Source organism: Ictidomys tridecemlineatus, chromosome 5, assembly GCF_052094955.1.
Source record: "Ictidomys tridecemlineatus isolate mIctTri1 chromosome 5, mIctTri1.hap1, whole genome shotgun sequence".
Classification (NCBI taxonomy): Eukaryota; Metazoa; Chordata; class Mammalia; order Rodentia; family Sciuridae; genus Ictidomys; species Ictidomys tridecemlineatus.
Window position 1 is genome coordinate 134,080,229 of NC_135481.1, and position 19,459 is coordinate 134,099,687.

Here is a 19,459-nt window from a genome sequence, read left to right on the forward strand (position 1 = left end):
AAAGGATATTATGTCCACATAAAACTAAAAAGTAAATATTAAAAAAAAATAAAAAATAAAAATAAATAAAACCAGAAGAGCTTCCTAAACCAAATTTTTAGTGTTTTGAAGTTTATTACTTCAGTTGTTTTTACTGGCTTTGGAAGGGATCTCCTGAAACCTTTTGAGGAACAGCATTTATTCCAGGATAAGTTTAAGGCATTGGAATTTTTTTTCTTAGAAACTATGAATGGAACAAGCAGAGCATATATAATATGCTACTTCCACAGCTCTTTGGATCTTAGCTCTTACTTTATAATGAACATTTAAAATCTGGAAATAAGGCACTATTCCTTGTCTGTTGCTGAATATATTCCATTGTTCAGATTGTAGCCTCAGATTGGCATTAGGTGAGTGAGTAACTAGCTGCCCTTGTAAGTAGTTCCCCACCATAGAGAATGATTCTTTTCTGGTGAACAAAAGTCTGTGGCACTCTGAGGAGTTGAGTGGGTAGAAAAATCCAGAGATCTTTCTGTTTACCACTGGGTTTCATCATTTACATTCTGAATTTTTTGAAGCTTCAAATATATGTTAACATTACATATGCTAAGATTTTTCTGTTCTTACTTGACATCTTCTAGAATTGAATTCATGTTATTTAGTGGAGTATTAGTTTGAAATCACATGGCTTTTATTGAGGTTTATATTTTTGTTTCAGGTCCTGCTCAATCTGGAATTTTGTCAGATCGTGAAGTGGTAAATCTCTTTCTTCATTTTACTGTCAATCCTAAACCCCGAGTGGAATACATTGACCGACCACGGTGCTGCCTTAGAGGAAAGGAATGCTGCATCAATAGATTTCAGCAAGTAGAGAGCCGGTGGGGTTACAGCGGAACAAGTGATAGAATCAGGTATCTATCATATTGTGGATTCAGGTGGGTGGGGTAGCAGTTAGGGGTTATCTTGTATCCTCATATTGTGGGAGAATAATTAATCAAAGTTTTATTTTATATTTTGATTAAAACATTTTTAAGTTAATGAGTCAGGAAGTCATTAAGACACCCTGTTTTTTCACTGAATTATGAGCGCTGGTCATCTCTTGGGGTTTAAAAAAAAAAAAAGCTTGAAAGGATTGGGTTGGTCCTTCTGTTACATAAAAAAGTCTGTTTGGATCACCATTGCTGGTTTGTTGAGGTCTAGCCTCCAGTTGATCTAACACTATTGTTACAGAATGAAGGCTAATTTTAATCAATTTAACTTTATTAAGCTTAGTATAAGGTTTTTCTTTGAATAGATGTTACATGGACATATCTCTTTAAATGGGGGGAAATAAAGAATCATGAAAACACATACATAAAATCCTGTTGAAGAATTTATCTTTACTCTTCTGTATTTAGGTTAAATGTCAAAACAGAATCATTACCAATTTTGATAAAACATGCCTTTTGAATTTTCAGCTATTTAATAACACTTTGTTATACAACTAGAAATTAATAACTTTGTAAAGTAAACCTCTAGTTGAGGGGGGACTGTTATAACTTTTGGGTTAAGACAAATTCAAAATGATTTGTAGCCATTTATTACTCATTTATAAGAAGAATATATACTATATATAAAACCTTAGGGAATAAGGACAAAGCTGCACACAAAAAGTAATGATTAACTACTTTTAGCAAATAAATTAGAGAAGAAATAAATGACCTAGCATTCAATCCCAGTAGTTAGAAAAGGAATATCAAAAGAACCCTAGAAAAGAGAAATAGGTAAATATAAAGAAATTAGTGGATTAAAAATAGGATTGATAAGTCCATAAGCTGATCCTTAAAAAGATGAATAAAAATAAATAAACCTCTAGCAGAGGTAATTAAAAAATTCATAATTAGAAATCAAAATGGGAATATAGTCAGTTGCTGAGATTTTTACTTTAATTCTGGGTTTACTCTGTGCTAATAAATTGAACATCTTGATGGAATGGATCATTTTATAGGCAAATATAAATTATCAAAATTGACTGAAGAGGAAAGCCTGAATAGACCAATTACCATGGAAGGAATTAAAAGTTATCAAAGAACTGTCCCTTCACAAGGTTTTTACAGGTGAGTTTTTACCAAACATTCAAGGATCAGATAATTTCCTTGAGCATTAAAAGAAGAAAATACTTCTTGGTTAATTATTTAAAGGAAGCATAACCTTTCTATAGGAATCTGATAAGACGAAAAAATTCTAGGTTCACTTCACTTACTATGTAGAACAAATTCTGTATAAAATATTAGCTATTTAATCTGACAGTTCCTTAGAAAAGCAATATTATATAAGCATATTAAATAATTTATTTGAAAATTGGAAAAATGGCTCAATGTTAGGAAATGTATTAATATAACTCATCCAAGAAGCATACCAAAAGATAAATAATTTGATTTCAATAGATGTCAAAAAGGTTTTTGATAAAAATCCCCCCCCTTTTTTTTTTTAACATATATAACTATAATAGATGAAGTCTAAAAGAATGTTTTGTTACTACAATAGGCTATTGAAGCCTAAAGATAGGGATACCTACTGTATCTGCTATTTTTCATTAGTTTTACTGTACTTCTGAATTGTTGCAGTCATAAAACAAAGAATTTAGAGCCTTGAATATTGGAAAGGAAGAGCCCTTTCTCACAACTCCATCAAATCTGATTATTATAATAAATATTTTTGTAATTTCTCTTTTATTAACCTGAAATGAAATTCATAGAATGCTTCGAATATTTTTTTTAATTTGATAAATGGCCAAGTTATAATATGAAGAAGAAGTAAATGTAACTGGTAGTAAAATTAAATATGTAAACATGATTTGATTGTGTAGATTAAAGTAACCTGATACAGTACATATGTATCATCATGATGAGATGGCTTCAGCTGCAGGGAATAGGTGTAATATATTAATTGTCTCACATACCAAGGTTCTAGATAAAAACAGTTGAGTTAGTCCTGTAGATTCTCATTTCTGTATTTGTGAACTCACCTGCTGGCTAAAATTTGTTACTTTAATATCAATACTCAGAGTGATTTCTTAGATATTTTCAGCCAAAGATTTGAGTTGTCAGTCCAGCATGTTCTCAGGAGAGATGAGACTTTGCAAACTTTCCTACAGGTTGAAGAAGGTGGGGCAGTGCACTTAATGCAATAAACTAGGTCTTGGGCCAATTAGATAGGGTTTGAATCCCAGCTATGGCACCTGTTAGTGGGGTAGCCTCAAACAAGTTACCTAACACTGCTGAACTTCATTTTGTCTTTTGAATGAAGAACATACAATCTACTAGGATGCATTGTTTTTTGGATTCAAGTTTATAACGTATGTGAGGGGTATGTGTGTGTGAATACACATATGGGAAGTTTGTGTGCATATATACATATGTATACACATACATATACATGTGCTTATAATTCCCTGGTAGCAATGGTTTAGTATTTGGTAATTCTGTATGTACAGTAGCTTTGTAGAACATAACTACCACAAATAATGAGAACAGACATAAGATTTCCTCTATTTTTGTGGTAGTTGCCGCTTGTAAAAATCCATGAACAATAAAATTACACTAAAAATCTTTGATTTATAAATAAAATGGAATTAGGTTCAAGGTTTATAGTTTCTCACCTACATGAATTCTGGCATGACACTCGCCTAATAGTGGGTGTTGAGTCCAGGGGTGCTGTATTACTAAGCACATCCTTTTTTGTTTTTGAAATACTATCTCACCGAGTTGCTGAGATTCTCCAAGTTGCCCAGGCTGCCCTTGAACTTGTGATATTTCTGCCTCAGCCTTGGTATAACACTTTTTTGAAAGTTGATTGGGATTCTTTGTTATAGGGGACTGTTCTGATTATTATAGAAAATTGGCTGCTTGGCCGGTAGTGCCCCTAAATTTGTGTAAGAGAGTGTGCCTCCTTGGAGGTAGAACTCTTTTTTTAAAGAGATTAGTTGGTCCATTTAACCTCAGGATCAGCTAAAAAAACAATTAGAATCAATAAAAGAAAACAGTGGCCAACTTATAAAATGTATATTTGAAAACTGTTGTTCTTGTATGTTATCAAAATTTAGTCACAAAGATACAAATAATGGTGGTAATTGTACAATGATGTGAATGTACTTAATAGCACTGAACTGTACACTTAAAAATGGTTTAATAGAGCTGTGGTGGCAGATACCTGTAATTCCAGTTACTTGGGAGGCTAAGGCAGGAGGATCCCAAGTTCAAGGGCAGCCTGGGCAACTCAAAATAAAACAAATAGGGTTGGGGATGTAGCTCAGTAGTAGAACACTTACTAGCATGGGTTCAATCCCCTGTGCCACCAAAAAACAACAACAACAAAAAAAGCAGGTTAAAGTGATACATTTGTGTATATTTTACCACAGCTATAGTATTGAATGAATATTTTATTTCATATTTTATTATAATCTCTTATATTAGTATATTATTTATTATATTGAATATTACTATAATATTGTGAATAACCCCATTCACAATAGTAACAAATAATATAGAGTCTCTCTTGAAGGACTAGAGAACTTCAGCTTGAATCAGACTTTGATAAGGACAGCGTCTTCCACATTATCTTGTGTATGTTAGCCAAATCCTTTTAGAGGTCACATGTTTTTGATAGGTGGAAATAGCTTGGCAAAATACAAATCTGGAAGAGTAAATTTTCTTTAAAAAAACAGCGATACAGACCACACTTAAAGAAGTATTATAGATCTATAAGAAGTTAGTGTTGAATGGAACAGACTAAAGTTCAAAAACCAACCTAATATTAATGAGCTTAATATCATACAGCTAAGGAAAGAATTACCTACTAGGAACTGATCCCATGTACCAAATTCATGTTAATTAAAACTTTATAAATGAAACCATGAAAATACTGGAACAGACGTGTCTTTACTATAAGGATGAGATAGGTGACTTTATATTTGGCATAAATCATAATTTGGCTACAAATAATTGAAAAAATTTTTGTTAAAAATTACCATACAGGGCTAGGGATGTGGCTCAAGTGGTAATGTGCTCATCTGGCATGCGCGCCCGGGGCGCTGGGTTCGATCCTCAGCACCACATAAAAATAAAATAAAGATGCTGTGTCTATCGAAAACTGAAAAATAAATATTAAAAAATTCTCTCTCTCTCTTCTCTTCTATCTTTAAAAAAAAAAATACCATACAGTTAGAACAAAATGACAAACGTGAAACTTTTCTAAGGGATTTTACCAACAAAGAATAAGTAACTGTATATAACGTGCATTACAAAGATAAACTCACCAGTATAGAAAATAGAGAAAAGTATGTGAGTGGATGTTTCATTAATGAAAAAATCTAAGGGGCAGAGAGCATATAAGCAAAAGTTTTACCTAATTACTAATCAAATGGAAATGGAATTTGTCAATTATCATTTTCTCAAAGGCAAGAGGAAATTAATGGTAATGATACAAGTGAGATAGAAATGATCTGTACTCTGGGGCATAAAGTGTTAATCTTACTAGGAAGCAATCTGACAATATTTATCTAAAGCCTTAATGGCTTTTATTTTTACCAACAATTCTAAGCATTTATTCTAAGAAAATAATGATGGCTTTATAAAATGACCTAGCTGTAAACCATGGCAATATCATGTAGTAATTATAATAACTGCAAATAACGTTATTCAATAAGAGATTGATTAGATATAGTAAATCAGTAGTCATTTTTTACTGTTTTACATGAAAAAGAGGTATATGTACAAAATCTCTCTGTGTGTGTACATTATGTGTCTCCTAAGATGATTTTTAATATATATGTTCATAGGAATAAGTCTGAAAAAGAAATGTAAAGAGTTAACAAGGGTTATTTCTGGATATACAGATGCTCTAAAAATTTCCTTATTTGTTTAGCTGAATTTTCAAGGTTTTTTGTTTGTTTGTTTGTGCTAGAGATTGAAACTGGGGCTTCAAACATGCTGATAAACAAGAGCTACATCACTGAGCTACTCCTCTGGTCTATTTTCTGGATTTTTTTTTTTTTTTTTTAGTATTTATTTTTTAGTTGTAGTTGAACACAATACCTTTATTTTATTTATTTTTATGTGGTGCTGGGGATCAAACCCAGGGCCTTGCATGTGCTAGGTGAGCAATCTACCTCTGAGCCACAACCCCAGCCCCTGGATTTTTTTTATATATATATATATATATATATATATATATATATATATATATATATATTATAGTTGGACACAATACCTTTATTTATTTATTTTTATGTGATGCTGAGGATTGAATGCAGGGCTTCGCACGTGCTAGGTGAGCACTCTACTGCTGAGCCACAACCCCAGCCTTTTTTTCTGGATTTTTGAAAATAGAATTTATTGATTTGTATACTCTTAAAAAAATATTACAGATGTGTGCAGTGGCACATGCCTGTAGTCCCAATGATTCAGGAGGCTGAGGCAGGAGGATTGCAAGTTCAGAGCCAGCCTCAACAACTTAGTGAGGCCCTAAGCAACTCAGAAAGACCCTGTTTCTAAATAAAGAAAAGGACTGGGGATGTGGCTCAGTGGTTAAGCACCCCTGGGTTTAATCCTTGATACCATAAACAAAAACTATTACAAATAATTTTGGGAAGGCGGGGCGAAGTGCTGGGGATTGAACTCTCTAACACTGACCAGTTTTTTAAGGTGGTCTTTTACACTGTAGAGCATGATAATTAAAGAGAACTGAATTTGATCCAAGCAGATGTGGAGATGTGTCCCACTCAGTTCTGCCACACTTTTTGATTTGGGCAAGTTAATCTCTCTAAACCTCAGTTTCTTTCTTTCATTCTTTCTTTCCTTTTTTTGTTTTTTGTAAGGGGTTTTACTATTTTGTCTAGGATGGTCTCAAACTTGTAGGACCAAACAATCCTTTTACCTCAGCCTTCCATGTGAGTGGGACTACAAGTGTGTGTCACCTAACATGGCTAAAATGTGTTTCTTTAGCCTCAGGAATTTAGGATAATAAAAATAGTACAGGAAGCTATGTTGTATAGGGCTGTTAGGATGATTATAGGAAGTAAGTATTGTAAGAGCTGAAACTCTTGGTATATTAAACTCTTGGCCTGGTATATTAGGAAGTAGTCATTAAGTGGTGGTGGTATGCTGGTAGTAATGATAATGGAAATTGTGGCTGAAAATGTTGAGAATTACTTGTTTTGCATCACAGATTATCTCAGTTCCATATGTACTTAGTTAAGAAATATTAATAAGAAATATTAATTACTTCATTTTATAAATGTATAAAAACTGACACTTAGGATCAAACTGCTAATAATTGCTAATTATTATAGGTATGGAATCCTTATTCAAATCCACCTGTTTGAATTAGGTCCTGTCTCCGGTCCTCTGAGAATTATTTGTTACAGCAGCCTGCTTCCTTCATAACTCTTAACCACAATTTATAATGATTGCTTATTAGGCCACAAAGCCAATAGGTATAGAAGCTGTGTGCTGTTTGTTGACCATTATTCCCCGTTGCCAAGCCCAGAACCTAAATACAGTAGGCCCTCAGTAAATATTTATTGAGATCATTGTCCTAGTTTGGGATGCTGGGGCTTCAGATTCTGCTTAAGATCCTGGTAAATCCATATTCCAGAAAGGTTTTTTTTGTTGTTGTTATTGTTGGTTTGTTTTAAGTAAACACGTTATTTCCGAAGATAATCAACTTGTGATAGTTTTCCTTTTTATAAGTAAAACTAGATGTTCCAAGTAACACTGGAAAAAATTATAAACCTTCAGAATAAGAACACTTATAGAATTGTTATTTTATATTCGGTTTCTCCCTCGTAGGTTCACAGTTAATAGAAGAATCTCTATAGTTGGATTTGGCTTATATGGATCTATTCATGGTCCCACGGATTATCAAGTGAATATACAGGTACTATTTTCCTCCATAATTTATCATCTTGAAATGTAACAAACATGTAATCTTACAGTAAAATATTCCCTTGGCAGGAGTCCAGATTTTAGTACGATTATCAAAGGAAATAGAAAGCCCTTTATTAGCATTTTTAGCCTAGAGATTTATTTTACAGTTGTTCTAAAAAATCTGGTTTCAAAAAATAGATGTCCTTCATTGAAGCAGTTAATGTTAACAGGAGCTCTCCTTGGTCCAGGAAACCCATTATTACTTCCTGCTGTGCATTAACTATCTTAAAATGTCTTTCTGCCTTTTTCATGGTATTTTGAACTTTAGGGCCTTGAAGCTATCTCATTACTTCCAACTACTATGAACACCTCTTCACTTATCAGACCCTCCCTCATTGTTTAGGTCTACTGTACTAGATTCTTTCAGACAGGGCACTATTACCTAATCTGGAAAATACCTCTTTCTTCCCCTATCTTATTAATAAACCAGTGTTCTTTTGATTCCATACCCCTTTTAGCAAGATTATTTTTGAAAACATCAATATGGTATTTTTACATATTTGCAAACTAATAGGCAGTACTGGATTTTGTATACATAAATAAAAACAGAATATAAGAAAAGGAAGTAAAAAATGTTTCAAACTCTTGTTAATCAATAGAAAATTTCTGCCCTCTCTGAAATGTTACTAGCATCATTTTTCATAGTAAAAACTTTGGTAAACTTTGTGATCAGAGTGCATTTTTGGCTTTTAAAATATTAGCTTTATACTTTGTGACTATAACAGTTCAAAGATCTGGTTCAGTGACAGCTAAAAATGATACCTCACATCCTCAAAAGAGACAGACCTTGCTTCAAATGGAAGATTGCATTAGTGACTGTACTAACCAAATCATTATACTCATTTTCTAATCCTATCCACTAAGGTTTCTAGTGAACTTCACTTGATAAATCTATATCATTCATGTGAATTTGTTGTTGTCACATACCAGTTAGAAAGTTATATTTTTTAATAAACAGGTTTTAGACTCACTGAATTATTTATTTGTAAGCTTTTTCAACAGGTTAGAAAAGTAATTTCCATGGTGTTTTTTTGTTTTTGTTTTGCAGTACAAGTATCAAATCTAGTGGAACTCTACCACTAAGCTGCATCTTGGCCCTTTTTTATTTTGAAATAGAATCTTGCTAAGTTGCTGAGGCTACTGAGAATTTGTGATTCTCCCATTTCAGCCTCCCAAGTAAATGGGATTCCAGATGTGTGTCACCACATCCAGCTTAATTCCATGATGTTTAAGTACAGAAAAGCCTCAGCAAATTTTTGAAGAGTATTAAAAAAAAAAAGATTTTGGCAGTTATTCCCCATTGCACAATATATACATTATGAAGTCTTAAGAGCCTGTCTAGTAGAATCTCTAAGCCCAGTTTAGCACATTGGATAACCTGCAGGCCTGGGGTGGTGGGGTGGGCAGGAGCAGGGGGAGCCAAGGCTCCACTGTGAGGCTCTTTGATTCTAAAACCCCATCCTCCCTTTAGCATACTTCATGTATTACCTAAGATACCAGACACCTCACATACAAACTGTGGGAGGGTGTTTGGGTTATAGGTATATTAAAATGATGAAGTCTAAATACTATGAATAAAATTACTAGAAATGGAAGTTTTCTTTTATTTTCTTAACCCTGTAGCTAGTCTTTTGTACTAGAAACACTACTTCTAACTCCCTATTGTTTTGTGACAGAAGTGGCAAACATAAATGCCTCCAGGGTTTGGGCAGATAATTTTAGTGGAGACAGCTGGCCTGGTACAAGAGCTAACAGGGATAAGCAGGGAAATGAATTGTTTAAAACACTACTTAGTTCCTATTAGTAGTTGCAATGTGATAATAAAAGCCCAAGGATGCCAAGAAGCCAGAAGTGTGGATTTTTATATGAAATCTCCATCTTCCATTTTTAGTGTTAATCAATAATTTAAAATCTTTACAAACACACCATGAAGGCCAAACAAAGCTAGTCTGAAACTAAATTCTGGTTCTTAACCAATTTACAATCTTTGCCTTAACTTTGTAGGCAAGGCCCATTCCTCTAAATCAGTATATTTCTTCTATATTAGTAAGTTTGAACAGGAGTATATAATAGAAACTCCTAGGGGCATTTTCATAATACCTATTATTCCCAGAGTTGAGGTATTGAAAGAATAGTATGAACTGTTAAGTAGGTATGGACATAACAGATGACATTTTGTTGAAGAAGTTAGTTGTCTTCACCTGTTTGTTTTGTGGAGAGGCACTTTACCTTACACTTCAAAAGGAGAGCCATGTACTTCTTAAAGCACACCTTTGGCAGTATTCTTTTACAGTGATGAAGATCAAACCCAGGGCTTTGTTCATTCTAAAGTGCTCTAACATTGAGTATACTCCAACCCTAAAACACAGCTTTGGATCAGTTCAGAATACTAGATAAAAGTACCAAAGTCTTGTGTTAACTTTGTGTTAAACATAGCAGTGAGGACATGTTGGTTTGGAAGATTTTAAAACCCATTGACCCACATACACTATATTATTGGCTTATACAATATATTGACTCTGTGGACCATTAAGGAAAGATACTAAGTTTCTGGGACTGTTAAAGTTATGTCATTTAAAGTCTCTCTCACTGCATCTCAACTTCCAGTAGTCCAATAGAAGCTTTTGGAACAGCAAGTCTGTAAGTAGGTTCATGGAAATAGTTGCAAGCATGTGTTGAAAACATATCCATGTACTACTAATAAATGACACTTTATTATTATTGCTTAATGAATTGACATTTTCAAGAGATCTTTGTCTTCATTTTATAGGAGATAAAAAGGTTACATGAATTTCTTGTTGTCCTATTTTGGGTGGTTTTAAAATTAGCTTTGAAGTCAGTCAGAACTGCCTGGGTTTGACTCTTACCTCTCTCACCTACAAGGTGTGATATGGACAGATCTTTCCATTTGCTCATCAGATTTGTCAATAAAGTTATTGTTTTTTTAAATATTTATTCTTAAGTTTTATGTGGACATAATATCTCCATTTTTACATTTATGTGGTGCTGAGGATCAAACTCATGCCTTGTGCATGCTAGGCGAGCACTCTACCACTGAGCTACAACCCCCAGCCCGACAATAAAGTTATGATAAATACTTTACAGTTTGGGGAGGACTCTTTGAGATGATACCTGTAAAGTGATATGGTCATTGCAATAACATATTGTTGCTGTTGTTTTGTAATTAGGTAAAGCAAGGTTTTCCCAAATGAATGGATAAAACCAAAGCTCAGAGAAGTAAACTGGTTTGTTCTAGACTGCACTGAAAAAGCCAGGTCTTGTGTCTTACTGCTTTTTTCCCAGGCACTATCATATCATGTCTTTGTTTTTGCTTTTTAATTTCAGTTTTTTATTGAACTGTGATAAACACACAGAAAAGTGTTCATGTTTATAAGGAGCATAAATGGCACAGTTTTTACAAACTGTACATACCTGTGTGACCAGTATCTGATCAAGGAACAGAACATTACAGCACCTGGGGCGGCCTCATGGTCTCCCCCAGTTCATCTCCCTGCAGAGTGCCTATTGCTCTGATCTCCCATCACATAGATGGCATTTTGCCTATTTCATTATTACTAGTTTCATCTACCATATGCAGAAAGGCAGATTTTCAAGGGCTGTTCTGCACTTGCTGTTCCCATGTGTGGAAACCCTTGCTCATACCTGGTAAGCTCTGACTTGGGTTTTTAGAACTCTGCTCCATGGAGTTTCCCCTCTTGAACAGAAGCAGTTTTTCCTCTGTTTGGCCACTTTGTATTCTGCATGGCTCTTTCTGAATTGGCTGTACCCTGAAGCTCCCAGAAAGCATACTTGATGCCTTGCACAGTGCTTGGCACAGATGATAGAATGAAATTGAAGGGACAGAATTTTTACATTTTGAACATTCACAAACTTGATACTTCATTTAAGGTCATTTAAACTTTGATTTCAATAAATAACTCTGAAACAGAAAATGCTAAAGGAATTTTCCTAGGGACACAGGTTAGCCAGAAGTAAAGGCTCATTTCCCTCAGACATCTAAAATTAACATATTCTAAAAATCTGCATACCAAGCTGTGTATCTTTTATGAAAGACCCCCTCTCCTATAACCAGGCCCCAGTTAATCAACATTCTCCTCATCCTTAATGTGATGAATAATAAACAGCCATTTTCTGACAGCATGCTTAAACCCATCATTGGTGGTTAGAGGTTAAGTAGAGAAAGACTAGAACAGAGGTTTAATGGTCTGTTCTGCTACTCTAAAGGCTTCATGTTCTTTTCTACAAAGCTTGAACATAACTTTAACTTAAACATAACTTCTCTTTTAAAAATTACAGATCATTGAATATGAAAAAAAACAAACCCTGGGACAAAATGATACTGGATTTAGTTGTGATGGGACTGCTAACACATTCAGGGTCATGTTCAAAGAACCTATAGAGATCCTGCCCAACATATGCTACACAGCATGTGCAACACTCAAAGTAAGTGTCATTCAGAATGTTCTTGAGGCTGCACTGGTGTAGCTCATGGTTTCACGCTTGAGTGTGTTTTACAATGTTTTAGAAGCTGAAAATCACTGACAGTGGACTCTGTTAAGAAAAGGGGTAAGAGGGCTGGGGCTGTAGTTCAGTGGCAGAGCACTTGCCTAGCATGTTCGATCCTCAGCATCACATAAAAATAAATAAAATAATTTTTAAAAAGTGGGGGTGGGGAACTGGGCCTGGTGGTACACACCTAAGATAGAAAGATCTCAAGTTCCCGGCAAGCCTGGGCAACTTAGTGAGACCCTGTCTCAAGATAAAAGAGCTAAGGATTTAGCTCTGTGGCAGAGTACTCCTGGATTCAGTCCCCTAGAAGGAATAAGGAAGGAGAAAGAGGGAACACAGAGGAAGGTATCTGGGAGCTAAAATATCCAGCTCCTTTAAGAAGTACATTTCAGCACCCCATTGTATCCTGAAAGAAAAATTATTTTTAATAAGTAGCCCCTTGTCTGAGAAAACTGAATGTTTGACAGAAGATGCAGTAATTGTTTTCTTAAACCTTTTCACTACTCCCCTAATGACTGAGCTCATTGATTAGCTTTTTAGAAAAACTTCATTTTTCATTAAATGCCTCAGCATAAAATTTATATAGGAGATATAATGAATATTATAGACCATTGATCTAATTGCAACATCATAGTAACTTGAGTGCTTATTCAGTGAAAATTGCTAATAAGTCTTTTGTTCTCATTTAGGGTCCAGATTCACACTATGGCACAAAAGGATTGAAGAAAGTAGTCCATGAGACACCGGCTGCCAGCAAGACTGTTTTTTTCTTTTTCAGTTCTCCCGGCAATAATAATGGCACTTCAATAGAAGATGGACAAATACCAGAAATAATATTTTATACATAATCTAGCAGTATAATACATCTTGGCTAAATAGTACTGTGCAATCTGGTCTCAAAGTAGAAACACCTGACCACAAAACAATTAGTTTGAGTGTCATGATTATTTATAATTGTAAAATAAGAAACAGTTTAGTTTCTTAGAGAAATTAGAAAAATGTTAATCTAAATCTCTGCATGATTTAAAGGCAGATTTTCAATTTTCTTATCACCTTAGGGGAAAAGATAACTGGGTTTAATTGTGTTTAAAAAAAAGCTCAGCTATTTCAGCTTCATCTTGTATAATTTCATAGATCAGCTAACTTATGGTCTTTCAATAGTTTTGAATTGAAAGATTCTTGTTATTTATAACAGGTTTGGTTTGTTTCTGTTTTTAACTATTTTGAAGGTTAAATGAGATGAGGTGGGTCAATATTCCTACAGAATTCTTATTAACTCAAGTTAATAATTTCATTCAAGTAACTAATTTCAGAAAATTAAGAAAACTGACTTTATATTTGGGGTTTTGAAATATCTGGTTGTTAGCATTTGGAATAATGCTAAAAATAAGGTCTAATAAATGCCCAGGAAATTTTTCAATGTATTTACAGAAAAGGATATTTTGTAATAGTATAGTAATGCATTACATAGTACAGTTTTACAACAATAAATGGGAGTTTGTATAAATTCACAATAATGTGATGTAAACAAAGGATATAAAGGAATACTCTTAAGACTGAATTCTTTATCACTAAACTGTACCACTGTACCTGTCTATTTGTATGGGGGGGATGCCGCTGATAATTCCCAAGATTGAGATGATGATGGTGATGATGATCAGTTAAACAGACATCAGTTCAACATTGTGATAATCACATTACAGTAAAAAATAGAATAAAATATGAACATTTCTAACAACTACTTTGGAATTATAGAACTATCCAACAGGATTACTGCTTTCTGTCACATACATAATTCTCTCCAAGAAGTAAAATATGTTTAATATTTGTGACTTCATTAACTGGCAACATCTATATTAGAAGTGGATATGAAGTATATTTGGCAGAATGACATTTATACACTTTTATATAAAGCAGAATTTTAAAATAAAAATGAAATAACATTTTTCCCCTGAAAGTGATTATCTTATTAAAAACTTAAGTGTCATTAAGCTTAAGGCATATCAGATAGTTGTGGAAGATGATTAAAAATTATAATTCTTCTAAGTATCAACTTAAAAAGAATTTTTAAAAAATAATTAGGATATAAAATTTTTCATCAAAAGTAATATTTTATTTTCAAGAAGGTCGTGAAGTGTGTTGGTTGTTGAGGCCTCTTGAAATTACTAAAGAAAAGGGAAATTTTTCTATCTTTGATACCATGTTCTTATGGATGTAAACTTCACTTAACTGGAATACCTATGGGATGTGTAGTTCTGGGTAACAAAAGATGAACTGGGAAACAATCTGTAGTAGTGATTATAGAAAGTACTTCTGCCTTAAAAAGTATGATATGCCAGAGACAAGGTAGTGTTTTTGATGTTTGAAGCATTTCACATGCTTCATGTGTTGTACTGAACTATTGTAACTGAATGTAGGCCTGCCTGGGCTGGTACAAGGAATGGAACAGTTTACTGACATTGGGACATCACCTGGAATTTTTAAAAAATAAAAATGTTTATTATCATTTTACTATTATTATTTGTCATTTGTCTTTTAAGATTTGAATGTTAGCCACCATTTTGGAGCAAAAGTTTTAATTAATTGTAACTTTTAATTTACAGAAGTAACAAAAGACAAAATAGGAATGCTTTTACTGTTGCCTAAACGCAAGTCACAGAAACTACTACATAACAATTACTGCCGTCTGTATCTTGGTCACTTTGTTTTTTTAGTTATACATGACAGTAGAATATATTTTGACATATCATACATATATGGAGTATAACTTCCCATTCTTCTGGTCACTTTTTTGTAGTCTCAGGTTTTCTCTCCTACTTAAAAAATAGGAAGTAAAGAACAAAGAATGTGAAGAAAGAATCATGTTTTTCTTAACAGTATTCTAACCATCTCACAATTGTTTGTTTATTTATTTGAGAGAGAGAGAATTATTTGTTTGTTTGTTTATTTATTTATTTATTTTTAGTTTTCGGCGGACACAACATCTTTGTATGTGGTGCTGAGGATCGAACCCAGGCCGCATGCATGCCAGGCAAGCACGCTACCTCTTGAGCCACATCCCTAGCCCCACAATTGTTTATTAATTATAGTGATATGAGTTGTTACTTAGCCTGTTGAAGGACTTTTTTTTTTTTTTTTTTTTGGTAGTACTGGGGATTGAAACCAGGCATGCTTTACTACCAAACTATATCCCCAGCCTTTTTAAAATTTTTGAGACGGGATCTCCCTTAAATTACCTGGGCTGGCATCAAACTTGTGACCTTCCTTCTCAGAGAAGCAGTCAAATAGCTGAGATCAAAGGTGTGCACCACTGGGCCAGCTACTTTATAAAATACATTCTTGTTTCTCAGCATCAGTGTAAGAATAAGATTACAATACCCATTTCATAGGAAAAAAATGAATGTTTGTAAAGGTAAGTAAGTAGTACTAGATGGAATTTAAGCCCACTTCTATCCCCCAAGCTACAGAGGCAGGAAAATATTGCATCCCAAAATAGTCATTCTCAAACTTTATGATGAGACTAAAAAGAATTCCTGATCAATCTGTAGTTAAGGTAGAATATAAGTATTAAGAAAGTGTTGATATTCTAGTATCTACCCAACAAATTAAGGTCAATTATTTGCATTATCAAAATGTTTTTGATCCATATAAGTAGTATCTGTAGTTTTAAAGGAGTTGGAAATCAAGATCTTCTAGATAGACAATTCTTCTAGAATGTTAAAGTAAGACTTTTAAGTGTGGAATATTATAGAATGATATTTTAATTTTATTTTTTAGTTGTAGTGACACAGTACCTTTATTTAGTTTTAGGTGGACATATTGCCTTTATTTTATTTTTATGTGGTGCTGAGGATCGAACCCAATGCCTCATGTACAACTTGAGCCACACCCCCAGCCCCCTTTATTTTATTTACTTATTTTTATGTGGTGCTGAGGATTGAACCCAGGGCCTTGCATGTGCTACGCGAGCGCTGTACCACTGAGCTACAGCCACAGCCCCTAGAATGTCTGATATTTATTTGTTATACTTCCCTTTCTAGTGTCTTCAAACAGCTTTCTATTATACAGATTCAAAATCTGGGAATTGTCCTTGAATTTAACAAAAAGCATCCTTCACAGGAGGGAACCATAGCAATCCCAGCTCCAGAGATACATGGAGCATTTATTCTCTTGGCTAGTTTACATCCTTCAAAAAATCCCCTTTTTCTCCATTGGTAAAGCTAAGACAAAATGAAAATTTTTAAATGGAATCAAAATTGATGAAGATAAAATGAAAACAGCATAAATACATATGGATTTTCTGCCATTGGGATCATAATCCCCATTTTTTCCTCTGTTAAACAATATTTCTTCCCACTCTGCCCCTCTCTGTCCCCTCTAGATGCAGAGACTTGGGCAGGAACAACTGGTAGCAAATGGGGCTGATATTTCCTCCTTTCCCTGGCTGGTGTGATAATCCTCATACTCAAGGCACTCTTTGCAGGGACCTCTTTACTCTTCCCATCACCCACCTAGCCACTTGCTAGATACTTTTGATAATCTGCTATCACAAGTGTCCCCTTTATTTCCATTACAACCTTCAAAGTTCTAATTGAGGAGGTCAGGATTTTGTCTAAAACAAATTCTATAAATGACTGCATGTAATTCTGGTTCTGCTCTGTGCCCCTCAGTTTTCCCCACGTTAGTACTGAGGGTTGAACTTTTACGTATGCTATGCAAGTACCCTACCACTGAGCTACATCCCCAGCCTCCCCCCACCCTTTTGAGACAAGTGTTCCTCAATTGTCCAGACTGGTCTCAGACTTGTGATCCTCCTACCTTATCTTGAGTAGCTGGGATTACAGGTGTGTGCTGTCATGCTCTGTTTGTGCCTCAACTCTCAACGGATTTCACAGGAAAGAGTTATGGTTTTTATACCTTGCTTTCACTTTCCTTGTCCAAACCTTCTTGAGTAGCTGGGATTACAGGTGTGTGCTGTCATGCTCTGTTTGTGCCTCAACTCTCAACGGATTTCACAGGAAAGAGTTATGGTTTTTATACCTTGCTTTCACTTTCCTTGTCCAAACCTTCAGGTGGAGTGGCCTCAGTGTCCAAATGGACAACCCATCTAAGACTAATTTTCCATTTCCTTCCTTACAGCAATCTTCATCCATTCCTTTCATGACCCAACCATGTCTTTGTTATGTTATACCTCAGAAATTGTAAATTCAGATGTCCCACTGACCACAACTTTGGATACTTCTCCAGTTCTGTTATTAAGGCATACTTCTGCCTTAAGTATGCAGCACCTTGACTTTTTCCCCTACCCAGTTAGACCTGCGTTTGTTCTTTTTCCTCCTTAATTACTTAAACCACTTTATTAACCCTCAACTTTTGTATACAACCTGCTGAGTTCAGGCATTTAAAATAATGTAACTGTGGCTAGAGGTATAGCTTAACTGTAGAGTGGGTGCATGGCATGCATGAGGCCCTGGGTTCAATCTCCAGCATCAAAACTACAATAACTCTGGCCTGGTGGTGCATACCTGTAATCCCAGCAACTTGGGAGTCTGAGGCAGGAGGATCACAAGTTTAAGACCACCCTCAGCAATTTAGTGAGGCCCGAAGCAACTTTTCAAGATCCTGTCTCAAAAAATAAAAAGGGATGGGGATGTAGCTCACAGTAAAGTGCCCCTGGGATAAATTTCTAGTACCCATCCCCCCACCTAAAAAAGTACAATAAAATGATGTGATTGGATAGATAGGGACCTCAATGATATCATGACCTCCAACTTGTTGGCGTAAGTACAGCCACCTTCATTTCCCCACCCTCACTTTATGAATACTGTTCTTCAAGATACAGAAATTTGCTAGTCTCTGTTTTCTCCTTGAGAGATAAAAAGATACTTTTCTCTGTTCTCAAGAAACAATCACTTGCTTTCTGCAAAATCAGGTGATGCTACACCAGTCTGGAGGGCTAAATCTGCCCCTAACAGGAGGGCGGTCATGATTCTGGCCTATAAAAGGTAATACTCCAACTGGGAGTTGCTGCTGCTCTCCCTTGCTTGCTGCTGCTCTCTCTGCACAGAGCAGCCTATCTGGCCTGACCATAAATCTGCTTATGCCTCTCTCCTTGGAGCGTCTCTGTGTGATTAGTCCTTCACCAGTTTTCTTTCACAACTTCAACTAGACCAACAGTACTGCTGGTAAGTTTCAACAGACAGCTCTACCAGTGTCCTCTAAGTCTGTTCCTCTCTGCACCTTTATCACCTCCTTATCTGTTCCTTATCTAATAAAAGAATTTCCAGGGGCTGGGGTTGTGGCTCAGTGGTAGAGCACTTGCTTAGCATGCGTGAAGCACTGGATTTGGTCCTCAGCACCACATATAAATGAATAAAATAAAGGTCCATCAACAACTAAAAAACGTGTGTGTGTGTGTGTGTGTGTGTGTGTGTGTGTATGTATGTATGTATGAAGAATTTCCAGTTCTACCACCAAACCTACCTCAGACCCCACCATCTCAGGAAACTGAGGTAACCTCCTGGCTCATTACTATCAACGACCTTCAAATAGTTAACTCATATAGTTTGAAAACTGAAGTCTCTACATGTTGTGTGCCCTTCAAACATCAGTTATTCCTTCACAGTGAAGTCAGGAAACTGCTCCTGCCTGGGTCACCAGAACCACTTTTTCCTTAAATTTTGGGGACACTTAATCTTTATTTTACATGTCTTTGCTGTGGTATTCATCACCATTGACTTCTCTTAGCTGCCCTCCTTACACTGTGGGTGGCTTCTCTCCCTGCCCTTAGGGTCCTATCCTGGGCCTGTCTCTCATCCATTTCCATGGCTTCAGTTATCATTTATTCTCAGATGACTCCAAAATCGCCAGCATCAGCCTTGACCTCTCAAACTTCAGTTACATCCATTTAATTATCTCGATATTTCTACTTGGATGTCCCATAATCATCTCAAACTTACTATGTCCAAACCTGTACTTTCAAA

The 19,459-nt window shown here is 35.1% G+C and overlaps 1 protein-coding gene and 1 long non-coding RNA gene across 3 annotated transcripts in view; one reads left to right on the plus strand and one right to left on the minus strand.

The window, feature by feature from the left end:
• Btbd1 (BTB domain containing 1) overlaps positions 1–14,993 on the plus strand; it is a 37,198-nt gene extending 22,205 nt beyond the window's left edge. The window contains exons 5-8 of the mRNA XM_005320193.5: positions 698–890; positions 7,809–7,896; positions 12,264–12,410; positions 13,166–14,993. Coding sequence (XP_005320250.1) covers positions 698–890; positions 7,809–7,896; positions 12,264–12,410; positions 13,166–13,324 — 587 coding nt within the window. The 3' untranslated portion in view covers positions 13,325–14,993. The remainder of the gene's footprint in view (positions 1–697; positions 891–7,808; positions 7,897–12,263; positions 12,411–13,165) is intronic.
• Positions 1–19,459, minus strand: part of LOC120886217 (uncharacterized) — a 34,957-nt gene that overhangs the window by 14,707 nt on the left and 791 nt on the right. The gene's annotated exons all lie outside the window — the stretch shown is intronic.